The sequence below is a fragment of the Pimephales promelas genome, chromosome 20, assembly GCF_988280905.1.
Source record: "Pimephales promelas chromosome 20, fPimPro1.hap1.1, whole genome shotgun sequence".
Lineage (NCBI taxonomy): Eukaryota > Metazoa > Chordata > Actinopteri > Cypriniformes > Leuciscidae > Pimephales > Pimephales promelas.
The window spans coordinates 30721748-30740971 of NC_142788.1; the positions used below are offsets into that span (position 1 = coordinate 30721748).

Genomic DNA, 19224 nt, shown 5'->3' on the forward strand with positions numbered 1-19224 from the left:
GATGCCTTCACTCCGGCTGAGATTTACATCACACACTCGCCTGTTAGTGTGTGTGTGTGTGTGTGATGGGCAAAGACATTCTCCTAGCCATATTTAAAAACTAAAATATACATATATTAATCACATATTAAAGTTCTTCTTATCCGTATAAATCTGGATATGTATCTGTACACACATCTATCTATACATGCATATAAATCTTACAATACTTAAAATCCATATATTTCTAAAATCTAAAAAACATTGAATGATAAATTATTAATCTCACAAAATCATCTGAAGATTAAACGAGAAATAATTGTTGAATATTAATATAAGTCGGAAGGCATATATGAATCAACAACAGAACAAAGACTTTTCTTTACAGATCGAAATCTGCCGGCATTCAGTCATTTTCTGTAAAGCTGCTTTGACACACCTTCACACACACATATATACTGTACATATGTGTGTGTGTATGTATATTATATGAGTGTATATTATATTATATGAATCAAAGGCTGTAAAGGCATGAATATTTCCATGCAAGAGCCAGTTCTTGTCAGTAAACCTGTCCTAAATTCCCGAACCCCCGCACACACACACACACACACACAGGCAGTGACACTGACGGCTCGTGCTTTGATGAACGCTGTTATTCCTCACACACACACACACACACCAGGTTCTGCTCCGCATGCGCGGGAACACTGGGAATGTCAAGCATCATTACCTCGAGGCTTTATAGACTGCCATTCAATGTTTTAATTGAACTATTTTCCACCTCACAGGGCGGATCATCTATCCAGAGAATTATAGGAAAAAACTTCATACTTTTAGGACAATTAAAACGTTTTTTTTCTTTAATTGTGAATAATGCATTTTTTCCCCCAAAAATATTTTATTACTATATAATGTGTCCATAAATTTTTTTTTTTTTATCATTTCTGTTTTTCGTAAATTATTCTGAATCTTTCTAATATGATGATTTTTACAGAGGCCTATCAGAGTTTAAGAGCAGTTTCATCATATGATGCATAAAAAACAATAATATAAATGTGTTGTCTAACCGTACTGACAATTACATATAAAAATTGTGTTTAATTGATTTAAACATCACAATCACAGATCTATCTATCTATCGTATCCATCCATCCATCTATCTATCTATAATATATATATATATATATATATATAAGTGGTTAAATAAAAAAATGGTTCTAAAATAGGCTCTAGTTTGTTTTTTACAGAAAATACTTAATATTTTAATGACATGCATTCTTTTATTTTATTAAGCTTCAGTTGACATAAAATGTATCATTCATATCACATAATTTCATTATCAGCTATTATGTTTTTTAAAATAATAGTCATGTCTAATTAATCAGTAGAATTTACCAGGAAAATCGTCCTGTCCGAGTTTAAATTGAAATGTTAAAATACACATAAAAAATAAAAACTGTTGCCTTATTATTAGACAAGACTTTTGCAATCAAGCTCAACATGTAACATCAACACAAAGACTAATTCTATATTTATATATAGATCTATATGTTTGTGTTGGGTTATAAAGAGAAACATGCTTTTCTCATGTCTTGTTTCCAGTCCAAATATCAAACATTTCTTAAATCAAGATGCATTTACTAGATGAGTAAAATGACATATTGTTTTCTGGGGAAATAAATAAAAATTAAATGATTTTTTGCTAACAAGCAAAATGATCTGCCAATGGGGCAAGAAAAATAATATTGTTAAGATTATTCTTATCCCATTTTGCTTTTTTTTAAGCAAAAACTCACTTAAGTTTTATATATTTCCCAGAAGACAAGACTCAATATATCTTGTCATTTTACTCATCTAGTAAATCCATCTTGATTTAAGAATTTTTAAATATTTGGACTGGAAACAAGACAGAAATAGTAAAGTAAGAAAAGCATTGTATGGATTGTGGATTACACAATCAAATTATATATATATATATATATAAATATAAAAAAAAGTACTTGGAATTCAAATTTAGAGTGAGATAAGAAGTATTTAAGCGTAAAATGTGTTGTTTGCCGTCCTCAGTCTCTCAGCGGCCATGTTTGAGGCGTGATCTCCTTCATGTCGAACTCTTGGATGGCAAACGTCACATTACACCACTTCCTGAAGTAAAACTGCTCTTCAGTGACACTATCCTGCACCACGAAACTCTCGATCTTCAACAGCGGCAGGTCCTGGAGTCACAACACAACAACAATACATTCGTTTATGGTCCGATACTGATCAACGCTCAACACACTTAACCCCAGAGGCCAATTGAGTCCTGCTAGACCTTTAGTTTTTAGATGTTTAAGATTTATATAATATATCTGTTCAAGATGGTTTTTAATTTCAGTTTCATCTTCTCAGAATCAGGGTTAGTATTTAACTTATAATAATTATACTAACCAATTATATAAGCTAATATGATTTATTTTATTTCAGACATTTAAAAAAAGGCAAAATAACTAAAACTTTTATTTTGTTGAAAAGTAACTCAAACTAAAAAACAACAACTAAACTGACATATTTAAAAATAAATAAACTAAATAACATTATAAACACACACACAACAAGAATGACAAAAACTTGAATTTAAATATTAAAATAAACCTCATTCAAAATATGAACAAAAACCATAATATTATCTCAATGATACATATGAAAATAACTAAAACTTGTTTTATTTCAGCTAGGCAACATTTATAATTGTTTTGTGTTTAGTGTTTCTAGTTTAGTGTGAGTTGCAAGTACTAAAGTAACTAAAACTTAAAGGGATACTCTTAAAGGGAATTTTTGGGGGAAAATTTTGTGAAATGTCATTTTACAACTCCCCCAGAGTTAAACAGTTGAGTTTTACCGTTTTCGAATCCATTCAGCCGATTTTCTGATATTTAGAAGAATATCATTAACCAAACAGTTTCTGGTCCGTCAATGAGAATATCCCTTTAAACTATACTGACATGTTAAAAATGTAAAATATAAAAAACAACAAATTACTAAAACTTAAAGATCAAAACATACAAAATTCTAAATCAAAATATTGACAAAAAACTATAATAGTCTTGACAATAACACTGCTGAAAATCTAAAACAAAAAAAACCCCCTAAAACTAAAAACTCAGACACATTAAAACACAAATAAAAATTACAAGCAAATTACTAAAACTTTGAATGAAAAATGAAATCTGATTCAAAATATTAACAAAAAAACATTATTTGTAATGACACTATAAAAATAACTCAAATGTATTTTTATTTCAGCTAGGCAACAGTTCTAACTGTAGATTAGCGTGAGTTAAAAAATATACAGACATGTTAAAAACATTGCAAAAACTAGAATATTACAGAAACTAAAAAATTAAAAAATTAAAACAGGAATTATAAAAATAAAACCTAATTCAAAATATTAACAAAATCTATAAAAGCAACTCAATGACAGTAAGATAACAGAAGCAGAAAGAGTTGACAGGTGTGTGTTACCTGGATGGTGAGGTAAGAGGCGATGAGACCCCAGTCGTGTTTGCAGTCGCCACAGAGCATCTTCTTATTCTTAGTGAAGTTATCGAAGGATATTGGTTTCTTATGAGGAAAAGTTGTAAAGCGCTCGAACATGGAGCGATCCAGAGCGATGTGATGAGACTTCTGCGGGACAGACAGTGTGAGAAAGATGATACACAGACAGAAACATGCTCCTAAAATGAACACATCCTCAGTAAAACCGGGGACACGGCGTTTATGGCTCTGAAAAGTGGCGTGAAGATTTTCTCAATCAGAATTTTTTTGTGATCAATATTTTTTATTTTAAGTTAACATACCAGATACAAATCAAAGCTCACGAACTATATACAAACAGATGCCATGAAAACTCTCCACATATAAGAAAAAAAAATATATATATATATATATGTATATAAAAATAAAAAATATATAAAAATATATATAATAATAATAACAATATATAAAATATTAACTTGAATTCCCTATGAGATTTTAAGTTTTAAGAACTAAATGAACAATCACATGTTTATGGTTTGTTAGTGCTGGTTAATCGTCACATGTGACCGCACACGCAGGCAAATTAAGCATTTCATTTTTTTGGAGTGTGAATTGGGTTGTTTATATTTAAGATAAGTAGTTTGAAAAGCTTTAAGTTTAAAGTTATTTTTAGATAAGTATTTTAAAAAGTTGGAAGATTTTTTTTTAATATAAGTTGTTTTTTTTAAATAAGTTGTTTTTAATATAAGTTGTTTAAGCCTGTGGTTTAATCTAAATTTACTTCACTATATTACTATTAAATCCTAATCTAGTCATGACAAACTATATATCGTTGGAAAGGTCTAAGACTCCTAAATAGATATTTTAGGTCTGTTTTTTTTTTTTTTTTTTACAAATTATGAATGAACAGTAATATATGAATTTATGACAAGAGTGCGCCTCAAAATAAATCAACGTCATTACAGGAGTTTCTGACCTTTGTCACAAAAAGTTGACGCACACACTTTTAATAATTGAAACTTTGGTTTTTAGTGCTAAAAGTTCATAATAAAACATAATTAGTATTTGTCAATAGAAAAAAGATAAAATTATATTTTAAAAAGTAAGGTAAGAAGTCCTCTAAAAAGTATAATATATTATATATATATATAATTTTTTTTTATTATTATATCACATATTTTAGTAGTTATCATAAATTAGATTATCATTTGAAAGCTTACGAACTCAGAATTCATTCTGTGAAAACTGTTTTGAAATTGGACGTTGCGTTACCATAGAAACAGTATTTTTTATTAGGCCCCTCCCCTTTTGGGCATCATCTTTCATAATTTATTATCAAAACCTTTTCTAATCTTGCCAAAACACATATTGTCAGAAAGGTCTGAGTCTCAAGGTTCCATATTTAGTGACAGAAGCGATATTTGGATAGAAATTTATTAATTTGTTATGGCAGAATGCATACAATTCAATTCAATGGAATTCAATGGCACCCGGTGGCTATTTTTGGTATAACGCCTAAACAGAATCTCATGGGAACTTCAAAATTTGTGATATCAACTTTAAATTTGGAACACAACTTGGTTAGATATATAGCTTTCATTTTATAGTAATTTTATAGTAAAAATATTCTGTAAAATATTTATTTTATATTAAAAAAAAATTATTAATACATTAATTTTTGATTTACTGTAAATTCTAACTTCCATAACTTTTTTATACTTTAATTTTTTGAAGTGCTTTCACTTCAGTAATAATCTGCTGATTGTTTTCTTTAAAACAAGACCAAACTTGGGTATATATTCAAATTCTTGAATTACAACCATTTAAGTTTGTATAGTGCATTTTAATGTCAATTATCAAAAAGGGGGGTGACAGATAGTTGAAGTATTTTGTTTTAGTATTTCGAACTAATTGTTAAAAATGAAGAGAAATTTATTTTAGTATTTCGAACTAATAGTTAAAAATGAAGAGAAATATATTATTACTGTTATGAGACGATCGTACTTTCCCCGCTTCCCTCATGCAGTGCATTTGTGATTTGATAATCACACACATCACGATTTCACATGTATATCAATGTATAGTGCTGCCCCCTCTGTATTAATGTGGTGATGTGTTGAATGATGAAGGCCGACCTGCACGACTCTGAGGTCGTCACTCGAACACGCGAACGTCTTGCACTTTGCACAGAGGAGCCGATAACTGCCTTGTTTTTTGGGTTTTTGGGGACTGGCGCTGACATGATCCCTCCGGGCCTTATCTTCTCTCTGCAACCTGTCCACCTGAACACACACACACACACACACAGATGAAGCGATGGGCGTCACACAGCTGATGTTTAAAACATGCAGTGAAAGTGCAGAACCTTGTAACTGAGTTCAGGGAGTTTCTGCAGCTCCACGATCGCCTCCTCCACCAGCTTCTCCTTCAGCACGTTCATTTTCTCCTTCATGATGCGATCCTTATTACTGGAGATCAGGAAACACCGACTGCCCTGCGCACGGCCGCGACCTACACACACACACTCGGAGGTTTGTTTTGCAAAACTAAAACATTAGGCATTAGGGTTGCCGCGGTGAGGAAAATTTCCCACCGGTTAATCGACAACACCGGTAATCCCGGTGTCACCGTGGAGGACGGGGGGGTTAAATAGCTTTTAAATGCGTGCGCGTTATACTTTCACTTTCGAAATAAGCGTCAATTGGCAATTCAGCGTCAATTTCTTGAACGGACAAACAAACAACTCGCTGATAATAAAACGTTTATTTATAGACAGAACTTTTATTAGCATAACGAACGAATAAAATATAGACGGAACATTTATTAGCATAACGAACGCATAAAAATAACCCCATGCATTGGCTGAGAAAAAGTGAAAATCGGCAAACTGTGGGCCCAAACAAATAAGAACATAAAACGTTTATTAACGAATAAGAAAACAAAATAGGCCTAAATAAACTACACAAAGTTTAAATAAGATAAAACCCATTAAAAAGAGACGAATATAAAATAAAAACTTCAAAAAGGACCTTAGCCTACATAAATGACATACTTTCACTTTCGAAATAAGCGTCAATTGCTGGAATGGACAAAAAAAAAAACGCTTTTGCATTGCGATTTGACACCAAATCTCCCGCCATTATCTTGCTTTTCTGTAATTTGACTCGTTCTCGTCTCCACACGTGCGAAATGGAATACTGATGTTCATTTTTCCAGTTCATTTTTAATTATAATGCTCTCTTCTGAACTAAATTATTGAAAATTATTATTTTTTTAATTAATTCAAATAAATATTTTAGCAAAAACGAATACTTTAAAAAAAAAGTCAAGACATCGCGGTGTCACGGTGGGAAAGTGATGTCACCGGTGATGGGGCTTAAAACCGGTAACACCGTCAACACCGTCTATCGCGGCAAGCCTATTAGCCATCATGATTTTTATACTGTAAAAACTGTATTTTCTATCCCCTACACTAAACCTAAACCTGCCCATCACACACACACACACACAATGTGTTTATACGAGTGTGAAAGAGTGTAAATGTTTGTTACCTCGAACTTGCACCATCTTCACCACGTTACCCACGTACTCGTACATCAGAACCAGGTTGCATTGTGGGATATCGATGCCTTCATCAGCGACCGAGGTGGCGATGAGTATCTTACTCTGATCTGAGCTCTTGAACGAGTCCAACACACCCTTCTTATTGGTCGGAGTCATCACTGTGGCACAGATTACTCACATTTCAAGTGGACAGCGCTCAAGAGTCCATGAGATTATTAGATATCGTTTTATGTTTGGCAACAGTTATAACCCCAATTTGGCGAGTGTGTTTCATTATTATTATGTTTCTAGGCAGTTATTATAAGTTTGGCAACAGTTCATGGACGTTTAAGAAATGGAAAGCTAAACTACTCGATCAGTTAGGGTTAGAACTGTTCAGTACTGAGATGAAGAACTAAAAGCTACAATGACATATTAAAGAAGCATTAAAACAACAATAACTTAAAACTTGAAATGGAAACAGTAATATAAAAATGATATCCATAAATTAGTAAACAAAACACTTAATACTAATACTTTAATAAATTTTAATACATTGAGCTGTCATATTTTAATACATTTTAATACTCAAAGTGTGTGTGCTCAAATTTTGATATGAAAGAAAGAAAAGTGCCTGATTTCAGGGCTGCACAATTTGGCCAGACAATTGTGATTATTTATCAATGACAATATAAATCAAAGTAATAATTGTACTGTAAAATTACTAAATATCAATTATAAAATATATTAAATTAAAATATTCAACAAATTAAGAAATATCATAATGTTTTATAATAATACGTGTTTTATTTTATAGTACAACTCTAATATTTTATTCATTCTTAATTTCTTCATTTTCAAACATATCATCTGGCTTTATTTTAGAAGTTTTTATATGTTTGAGCTCTTTATTGATCTATATATATATATATGTGTGTGTGTGTGTGTGTGTGTTTTTGATTCCCACCTGAGCCGTTAAAGTTGGATTTTCGTTCTTTTCCTATCAGGACTCCGGGCATCAGGAACTTCAGGGAATCTGTGTCATCAATCCATTTCTTCATGGCCTTATATATGCGTAAACACACACACACACACACACACAAATCACATTTGGAGAAGAATCATACTGTCTCCAGAGGCACACCACTAATGTCTTTTTTCGGGAGCACTTTCCAGTAAGGTTCATTAGTTAACATGAACTAAGAAATAAGAATACTACAACAGAATTTATTACTCTTAGTTAATATTCATTTCAACATTTACTAATGCGTTATTAAAATCAAAGGTTGTGTTTGTTAACATTAGTGAATGCACTGTAAACTAACATGAACACACAATGAACAGCTTTATTTATTATTATTATTTTCTTTTGCAGATTATTAAATACTGTGACAAATGCATTGCTCATCGTTTATTCATGTTAGTTAATACATTATCTAATATTAACTAATAAACCTAATTGTAAAGTGTTACCAAAGCTAGTTAAATGCCTAATCATGGCGTAATCTAAGCTCTCTCTTTGAAACCGGTTGCATAAACTTAAACAACTAATTTTTATTTATTTTTTTTTTGACTACAACATAATCATTTATTAATATTTTGTTGGTTCTCTCTTGTTTTTGCATGTGTTCATATTTATTTTTATTATTACAGCCTTGCCAAATTTAAATCAGCAAAATTTGGCATGTTTCATTTGCATTTTCACAATAAAATAAAATAATAATTCAAATAAAATAATTTACTCCAAGTACAACTACACAATATGCTTACAAAATTTAACAAACTTTTAATTAATATTTGAATAAGAGTAAAGATGTAAATTTTCCTAGGCCAGGGACATCACTTTTTTTTTTTTTTAGATTTGTTTTTATTAACATTTACTTACAAGATGTTAATAGAGTGTACAAAGGATCTACAGTTTGATACATTACTTACATCTTAAGTACAACTTAAACAACTAATTTGACCAACTAGAAATTACTCAAGAGGTCACAACAATCTCTCTTTTTATAAAACTGACTTAAAAAAATTAGGAGCAGTGGCCAGTTCTTATAAACTTCTTAGACTAGTATTAAAAATTAGCCATCTAATTATTTTCTTCAAGACCGGTTCTAACATTTTAAAGTCAGATTCACCAACAAACGTAACAAACGTAAGACAGACCACCACTTGTCTCACTACTAGTTATTAACACACAGTCTAAGTTTATATAACTGCCCTGTCTTCAAGAACAAAATTAGAAGACTAACTTTTAGTTTATACAAATTATAATTTATGCAATTATAAGTTTATGCAACCGGCCTCAGGCCATTATTTGCAGGAGTCACATGACTTGGCCCCTTTTAGCCACAGATATTGATGTATTGGACTTTTAAAATGTTAGAACCGGTTTTGAAGAATTAGATTAGATGGCTAGCTTTTAAGGTTTATTTCACTCACGTCGGCGAGGGCTCGGGTCCTGACGAACAGGACGGTGCGGGTCTGATCGTTGTTGTGATACTCTTCCTCCAGGATGAACCTCAGCTCCTCTAGTTTGGGGTTCTGCTGCCCCTCAGTGGCCAAAAACAGCAACTGCGGGCGCTGACCTGCATCAGGGACACACACACACACACACACACACACACACACTGAACCGAGGCACAGGGTCTCAATACGCATACTTATACTACGACCTAAAAAAAAATTATAGTGCATACTTTTGAGTGTGTATCGACAAGCTTTGGGACACACTCTCACGTGCTCTCTGTCGCAGTAAACTGGCCTGTCAATCATCCTGTCACTGTTAAAATCCTCCACACTTCATGAAGAGATTTCTCATATTAATTAAATTAAAAGTTAAATCGGCAAACAGATCTTTAAACAAGTCCATATTGTTAATGAAGATTAAATATAACACGAAATACATATTTTCCTATCAAGTTAAACTTTGATTAGTCACTCAAACTTTTATCTGAACCTCTCACCATCGGTCGCCATGTTTGTAGTTTTTAACACTTTTTACTCGTGTTTGTAGTTCTTCCTCCAAAGCGCAGTGGGTTGTGGGAAATATTTCCATTTACATTTATTTTTGGCAGACGCTTTTATCCAAAGCGACTTATATTGTTAATTGTTACATTCTTAACAGTCCTCAGTTCTTGCTTTCCCTGGGAATCGAACCCATGACCTTTGTGTTGCAAGTGCCAATGCTAAATAATCCACCGTTTAACACACTCAATTCTCAACATTAGACGTTAAACATTTTTTGCGACGCGAACCTGAAGACGCGTGTGAGGCACGGCTGATAAAGCAGAAGTAAATAAGCTGAGAGTGTGTTACTGTCGTAGAGCGCGGTGAGTCTCCTCTCGGTCTCGTCGAAGCCGGCGTTCCGGACCTGCTCGAAAAACCCGTCCAGGAAATCGAGGGAATCTTTAGTCCGAGCGTCTTCATTAATGATCAGAGCATCGTTATATTTCTGGAGGAGGAGAGAAAATCATCAGAATCGATTACTCCATCTGTCCATCCATCTGTCCGTCTATCTGTCTGTCTATCTATCTGTCTGTCTGTCTGTCTGTCTATCTATCTGTTTGTCTGTCCGTCTGTCTATCTGTCCGTCCGTCCGTCCGTCCGTCCGTCCGTCCGTCCGTCTATCTATCTATCTATCTATCTATCTATCTATCTATCTATCTATCTATCTATCTATCTATCTATCTATCTATCTATCTATCTATCTATCTATCTATCCGTCCATCAGTCTGTCTATCACTTTGTCTATCTATTTGTCTGTCTATCTGTCTATCACTCTGTCTGTGTGTGTGTGTGTCTCACCCGCAGGTGTTCAGTGTAGTTGTAGAGATCTCTGCAGATTCGTCTCTCCTCGTCTGTGTTCTTCATGACTATGACTTTGCAGCTCTTCTGAACCGAGACGATCCACTGCTCGTATTTCTGAGAGCCGTACTCGCAGTTCTGGATGTTCGACAGGCTCTCTGAGACACAGAGACACGTGTGTGTGTGAGTTACAGTGTTAATTAGTGTTTGTTTACAGCATGTGTATTTAGGTACGGGTCGCGTACCGATGTTGTAGGTGTTCTTCGCCAGATGCTCGATGTTCCTCATGATGTTCTCGATGATTCTGATGAACGGGTCACAGGTGTGCCGAGGAACATCAAAAAATTCTGACACACACAGGCATGATTAATAATCGTGTGTTATACACCAGATATTATATAAGATTACCATATTTATAGATCTTTCTAAGCCCCTACTTGAGTCAAAACGAAAGTAATCCAAATGTATTTATTTGTCTTTCTTTATATTTCTATATGTTGTTTTCCTAATTATTTAATAATTTTATGTATTATCTGTTTAGATGTCAATATTTGATGTCCCTCATACAAAGTCAATTGCTCAACTCATAGTTAATTTCTAATGTCAGTAGGATTTATGTTAATTTCATGAATGTTAATTGTTGTTACTTGCAAAATGTTAACAAAATAAATAATAATGTCTCATAGGTAAGTTTGTATGTGTGTTTTTCTGTGAATCCTGACCTTTCTCAGGTGTGTGCACAAACGTCCTGAGCTCATCCAGGTGTTTGGTAACCGTGGCGATGACCCTGGTGTCCAGGTTGGCACAGAGCTGTAAGATATTGTTCTCTGCCTCCGTTCTGTCCTTGAACGTACCGATGCCAACCGATGCCGTCAGGCCCACGATCTGAGACAGGTGGAGTTATAAAACAATCAGCAAAGAATATTACATTGGAATAGAATACAATAGAACTCAAAAGAATAGAAAACTAAAAAAATATAAAATATAAAACTCGGGGCCTGGGCTCTAATAAAATAAAATAAAATAAAACATAAAACAGGATAAGATAGAATAGAATAGACTGCAATAGATTGGTCATCTATCTAACTCTAAAAATAAAAATAAATGAAATAAAAAATAAAATAAAATAAAATAAAATAAGAAAAATAGAATAGAATAAAATAGAATAGAATAGAATAGAATAGCTTGGCTATCCATCCACCTCTAAAATAAAATACATTTAAATAATTGAAACACTTTTAAAACACCTTTACCCTACAAAAAACAAACAAAAAAACTAAATTAAACAATTTTTTTAAAAACATAATTACTGCAATGGACTGACAATCTATTCACCTTTACCCAACAGAAAAAAATTAATTAAATAAATAAATAAACAATATAAAAGGGTAGGATAGAATAGACTGCAATAGCCTGGCCATCCATGAACCTCTGAAAATAAAATAAAGTAAAATAAAATAAAATAAAATAAAAACAGGATAGAATAGAACAGCTTGGCTATATATCCACCTCTAAAATAAAATACATTTAAATAATTGAAACACTTTTAAAACACCTTTACCCTACAAAAAAAAACCCGAATTAAACGAATTTTTTTTAAACATAATTACTGCAAAGTACTGACACATTTAGCCAACAGAAAAAAAAGTAAATTAAATAAATAAACAAACAATATAAAAGGGTAGGATAGAATAGACTGCAATAGCTTGGCCACCCATGTACCTCTGAAAATAAAATAAAGTCAAATAAAAAAAAATATAAATAAATAATTAATAAATACAGGATTTGTGAATGGTGTGTTGTGGCACCTGAGGCAGAGAGTGTGTGCTGGAGCTGAGTTTGGTGTCCAGGTAGCGGGTCATGATGTTGTTGTACGGGTGTTTCCCCGTGGTGTTGTGACACTCGTCCAGCAGGATGAGTGACAGCATGTCCAGTGACGGCACTTCTCCGCTCTGAAGAGCGTTCACCAGGATCTGGGCCGTCAGAACCACGATATCATGAGTCTCTATCAGCAGCCGCACCGACAGCGCCATATCACCGCACATACCCGTCACCCTGCAGCACACATACACACACACACACGCATGCTTCAGAGAGAGAGACATCTGAGTGTGTGTGAGTGAGTGTGTTGGACCTTACTTGATGTTGGGATCAGTAATAGAAAAGTGTTCCTTGAAAAGCTTGTACTGTTGTTCATAGACGTCGACCTTGGTTGCCAAGAACACGATCTTTGCCCGTCCGGGACGCTTTTTCAGGTGGTTTTCACAGATGGCCACGGCCACAATCGTTTTTCCACATCCTGAGGGAAAGAAAAAATTATCACAAAAAAAAAAAACCTTTTGAATGGTAGAGTAAATATTTATTTATTAATTTTTTGATGTGATGTTGAGAGGTGGACGTTGCATTAAAAATGGAGGCGATCTGAATGTGAGAAACGTGCGGATTTACAGCTGACTAAATGATTGAGAGAAGTCTGATGTTTCACCGTAGAATTGAGTTGTGACTTGATATTAAAAAGTGATGCATGGGTGTAACGGAGGGAGGGGTGAGATCTAAGTTACATCATCTAGCTACTGGAGTGCCTCAGGGTTCAGTGCTGGGACCGCTTCTGTTGTCCATCTACATGTCCTCACTAGGATATGTCATTCAGAAACATGTTTTTTTTTTTAGATTTTGCACCTGTAGGGGCGCAGATGATGGTGTTTTGCCCCTCTGCAGCGTCCGTCAGCTCCTTCTGATACTCCCTCAGCTTACGCTCGCCTGAACGTATGTATTCCCCTGCAAAGAGGGTCAAAGGTCAGCAAACTCAAGAGCGTTGAGGATATGGCCAGAGCCCGTCTAACACAGAGCCTTGGCACTTCCTATTAGCCCTGTTGTGTGTCATCCTGGTTGCAGTTCCATTAGAATTCCACTGGGGGTGATCACGGGCGAGAGCAGAATGAATGGGAGTCTATGGGGCTAAACGGCTAAATGTGTCTCTTTCACCTGCTTGTCGTTAAATAAAAATAGATGTTATTGTTGATTCCGCAAGTTCAATATACTGTAGATTATAGGCCAAAAGTCGAATGAACGAGTACTTATGTCCTTTTGATTTCTTACAGGTTAGGCCGTTATTGGCTGGAACGCGCTAGCATTCTGCTATTGTGTGACGTCATCACATTTTTGAACAGATTTTTAGAACAGATAATTGTAACCTAAAAATGCAGTGTATTATCTTAGCCCTCCCTTTTGAATGCAACTTTCAAATTACTTGACAAAAAATTACATCCTGAGGAAAGTGCATTTCTGGCGGTTGAAACCCCATTGACTCCCATTCATTCTGCACTCGACCGCGAGCGCCCCCGCATGGACGGAGACGCGTTACTGCAGCCAGTCCAGAAACCGGAAGTAACCAGACAGTGCCAATTCTCTTCAATTAGACATTCTCTGATTAGGTCAGATGATCTCAGGCCGTGTACCTTTGAACTCGCTGGGTGTCTCTGTGACAGTCATGTTGTTGGTGCTCATCAGCATGTCTTCACTCTCAGCCTCCTCTCTGAACGTAAAACTCACTGACGTCACGGTTTCTGTCGTCATGGAATCCGCCTCCCCATCAGATCTGCAGACCATTGAGGCCGTACCACCTCCATCTGCAGGACATACATCATCATCATGAGACAGAAAGAACTGATCGCCCTATTGCATGCAAGCAATATTGTTGATGGGGGATATGATGAATGAGTGCTTGATCACTAATGGATGTAAAAATGGAAGAAATGAATGAACTGAAAAAAGGATGGATGGACAGATAGAGACAGTTAGAGACACTATATTGCCAAAACTACATATTAAACCCTACTTTAGATTAAGATTGAGAACGGGATCATTTCATTAAAGCAGTGGTGGAATGTAACGAAGTACAAATACTTTGTTACTTTACTTAAGTACATTTTTCACGTATCTTTACTTTACTTAAGTAGAATAAATAGTGCATACTTTTTACTTTGTTACATTTTGCAGCAATTATTATACTTTCTACTCCACTACATTTCTACAACTTCTGTTACATTTTCTGATCAGTTTTTCCCGGCCAAAACGTAATCTGACCGTCCGTTCGTTGCACGTTTGTCTCACCAGTGACGTTTGGTTGCCATAGATACATCAACTAAATGCGTCTCGCACGCAGTGTGTTTATCGTACAATTTATACGCGAAAATTAGTTTTTACGTGCATAGGAAACGCACCTTGTGTAATATACGTTTGGTTAGGATTATGGCAAGCCAAGAGGTTCAGAATTACACCATAAATGAATCGCGTTTACTGCCAAACATAGTTATTAATATATAGTTAGGATAAGCATGGTTTATATCGCCTAATTGCAAGCTTGTTTCAGAAATGGTGACAACAATTTTTTCCCATAATTATTGAACATCATTATAGGAGTATTAGGTGGAACGAGTTAAATGTTTATTAATCATTAGAAAAAATAGACATTAAGAGAATAAATTGTTATGCAAGTACTTTTACTTTTAATACTTAAAGCACATTTAAAATCAGGTACTTTTTACTTTTTACTTAAGTACGGTTGTCATTGTGTTACTTCTACTTTTACTAAAGTAAATATGTATCTGTTTATTTGTACTTTTACTTAAGTACTGAGATTCAGCACTTCCTCCACCACTGCATTAAAGTTCATGTGCATGTAAAGGCAGGCGTCCCAAAACTTTGGCCAATGTAGTGTTGATAGATGATAAATGAATCAACAAATGAAAGAAAGGTACGAAAACGTCAGTATTACTGGACTCCAGCAGCTCCAGTGCCTGATCGCAGTTGCAGGCGTCCAGCGCCATCTTCAGCACCTTAAACCAGTTCGGTTTGTCCGAGCGCAGGAGAGTGTCGACCAGTTTCTCACTGGCAGCGATATAACCTTTCTGGGTTTGCACCTGTAACACACACACACACACACAGAATGAGAGGAACATTCATACACTACCAGTCAAACGTTTTGGATCGGTAGGTATTGTTATTGTTTTTTAAAGAAGTCTCTTCTGCTCACCAAGGCTACATTTAATTGATAAAAAAAAATTGTTAAATATTTTGACAATTTTCAGGTGACAGTTGAAAAATGACATTTTCTATTTCTATTTCTATTTATTGCTGTGATCAAAGATGAATTTTAAATTTCATAATATGATGATTTGATGCTCGAGAAACATTAATGTTGAAAACAGTTTTTTTTTCAGAATTCTTTGATGAATAAAAAAAAGGAAAAACAGCATTTATCTGAAATAAAATCTTTTGTAACATTACAAATGTCTTTAATGCCACTTTTTGACCAATTTAACGCATCCTTGATGAATAAAAGTATGTATTTATTTTATTTATTTCCACCAAATTCTTACTGACCCCAAATGTCAGTAATGTTACAAAAGCTTCTATTTCAGATAAACACTGTTCTTTTGAACTCTCCATTCAGCAAAGAATCCTGAAATAAAAATGTAAATAACTGTTTAACATTGATAATAATCATAAATATTTCTAGAGCATCCTTGATTTCTGAAGGATCATGTGACACTGAAGACTGGAGCAATGATGATAAATTCAGCTTTGATCACAGGAATAAATGACACTTTACTATATATTCAAACAGAAAACAGTTCATTTAAATTTCACGATATTACAGTTTCTTTGTATTTTTAATCAAATAAATGCAGCCTTGGTGAGCAGAAGAGACTTTTTTTTAAAGATCTTACCGATCTAAAACGTTTGTCTGGTCGTGTATATAGTGTACTTCACACCACCTCAACCACAGAGGCAAACTCACCGCTTTGATCTCTTCACACTCCCTGAGCTTGAGACAGTCGTTCATGTGTGTGAGCAGCTCGCCGGGCTTTATGAGCTTGGTGATCGATGGTTCGATTCTCTCCAGGAGCATCTGGTGCTCCTTCAGTTCCTCTAACTCGCTGAAGTCCCACTCCTTAATGGCCTTGTGCAGACCGGTATAATCTACAGCATCACACACAGCGATTTCACATCAGAACCATTTTTGGTTCCTCAAAGAACCTTTCAATGGTCAGTTCTTAAAAACAACCATTTTTTTCTTAGCGTGGAGAACATTTTAGTGTGGAAAACCTTTCCTCGATGGAAACGTTCCACTGATTTTAAAGTCCCCCTGTGGGGAATTATTTTGACGTGTCCGGTCCTAGTTCGAATCCGTCACTCATCGCAAATCAGCCTCGGTGTTAGCTTTTATTTTTAAAAAAGGCATGCCTAACTGATATTTAATAGTGGGAATAAACTGTTTAACAGGTAGTTTTAGGGGAGGTAGGTAATGTCAATGTCCCAATAAAGCATTTGTATAAATATCATACACACTGAATACGTTGTTATTGCATAATGTTTTATAATGTGCTGCTACAATACAATGAGGTGCTGCCACAAAATAGTGCCACTTTCACTTAGTGTAAATAATATAGCATCTATCAGCTGCTCCTGTAATTCCTGATCTCACCTGAGGCGAACAGGGTATCCAGAAAGGCCTGAAACCAGCCCTCTTCCTCTAGATAACACATCCGGTCCAGCAACATCTGGGCAGCGGAGGTCACAGACTTCTCCTCGGTAGAGAGAATGATTTCCACCATCTCTGTGCAGAATAGAATAAAATAGAATTAGACAGAATAATAGAATAAAATAGAATTACACAGAATGGAATTGGCCAGTCATTTTTAAATTAAACTAAAATCTTCTTACAATCTTACAATCCGTTCAATCCGAAAAAAGTCCCACTCACTACCATATAGCATGAATCAGGGTTATTATTGTTAACCAAAACTACAAAAATGTATTACTTTTTTTTTAGGTAATTAAAGCTGAAATAAAATAAATGATTAGTTAAGCTAGATGAAAATTAGAATGTTGTCCTGGAAATAAACAATATACAATAAATTGAAGCACTTAAAATTATTAACTGAACAAAAAAAGAAATATATATATAAAAAAATCAACAAAAATTAAATGAAATTAATTAACATGAAACGTTAAAATCTAAAAATAAAAACAACCTAGAAATATCAATAAAACTATAATAAAAATAAATGTTGTGTATGATATTTATAGTATATTTTTTCTGTAGCATTCTTACATTACTTTTGTCTGTGAAAAACTTTAGAAAAAAGTAGGGCTGTGCAAAAATTAATTGCGATTAATCGCATCAAAAAATAAAAGTCTGTGTTTACATAATATATTTGTGTGTGCTGTATTTAATTATTTTGTATAAATGAATACACACACATGCATGTATATATTTAAGAAAATGTGTTATTTATATATAAAATATTTATATTTATATAATATAGATTATGTATTTATACAGAATATAAGCGCAAATAATTCTTAAATATATACATGCATGCATAGGTATTTATATATACAAAATAATTATATGCAGCACACACAAATATATTATGTAAACACAGACTTTTATTTTGGATGCGATTAATCGCAATTAATTTTTGCACAGCCCTAGAAAAAAGTGTATAATAAGTAATAATAAGAGAATAAATAAATGAAAAATAAAATAAATCTAAATATTTAAACGAATATAAAATATACATTTTGATTTATAATATTATGGAGTGCTTTTATCACCACCAATAAGTTAAAACAATCATACAGGCATAAAATGTATTTTCAGGGTGTCAATACAGTCCTGCAGCCACTCTTTAATACACATTATTAAACACAATACAAATATATTTCTGATATACAGTATCCAATAGGACTCTAATCAAATATCAACCGAAGGATATTTTAAGATGACAAGTTTCTGCAGGTTTTATAGATTACCTGCTGCTATTCGTTCATTAACTCACCTTTATCAAAGTGCGTCGTCATGAAGGTTTTGATAAGTGACGGTCGTAAAATCTTCGCGATATAATCGCTCGAGCGCCGCAAATTCTCCTTTTCCAGCTCGTACATGGTTGTTCGTGACAGGACTCGCTGATTATGATGAAGACTGTCTCATGATTATAAGTCCTGACTGAGCCTGAGCTCACGACATCTGATCCAGAAACAAAAGCGAAACTACAAACAAGGAAGCGAAATATTACCTCAGCCGTCTCAACATCTAATGAGCTGTCTATAGTTGTAGTTCAAAACGTCTACGATGCCCATGGTGTCTTGTTAGTCAGCTCACGAGTATGAAGACACGGCCAACACACTCCTCACTGTTCCTAAGTGCTGCAAAAAGCACAACAATTGAGAATTTCACCGAAAACGAAATCAAAAGTGTCCCTTTTCCTAATAAATCCACAATATCCTTAAAGGGGAACTCCCACGATAATTTCACCTCAAAAGCTCATGATCCCTGGGAAAACATTGATAATAATAATATATTGA

General features: G+C 34.2%; 1 protein-coding gene across 1 annotated transcript; it reads right to left on the reverse strand.

Moving 5' to 3' along the window:
• Positions 1-952: 952 nt before the first annotated feature.
• Positions 953-19067, reverse strand: rigi (RNA sensor RIG-I). Its single transcript, XM_039679108.2, has 19 exons — positions 18699-19067; positions 17339-17470; positions 16652-16833; positions 15626-15770; positions 14307-14477; positions 13528-13626; positions 12988-13147; positions 12657-12903; positions 11571-11733; positions 11094-11195; positions 10849-11006; positions 10360-10495; positions 9484-9629; positions 8012-8108; positions 7053-7223; positions 5867-6012; positions 5637-5783; positions 3487-3648; positions 953-2198 (listed from the first exon to the last, which is right to left on the reverse strand). The coding sequence occupies exons 1-19, from the start codon at positions 18802-18804 to the stop codon at positions 2046-2048; spliced, it is 2823 nt and encodes a 940-aa protein (XP_039535042.2). The 5' UTR covers positions 18805-19067; the 3' UTR covers positions 953-2045.
• Between the last annotated feature and the right edge of the window lie 157 nt (positions 19068-19224).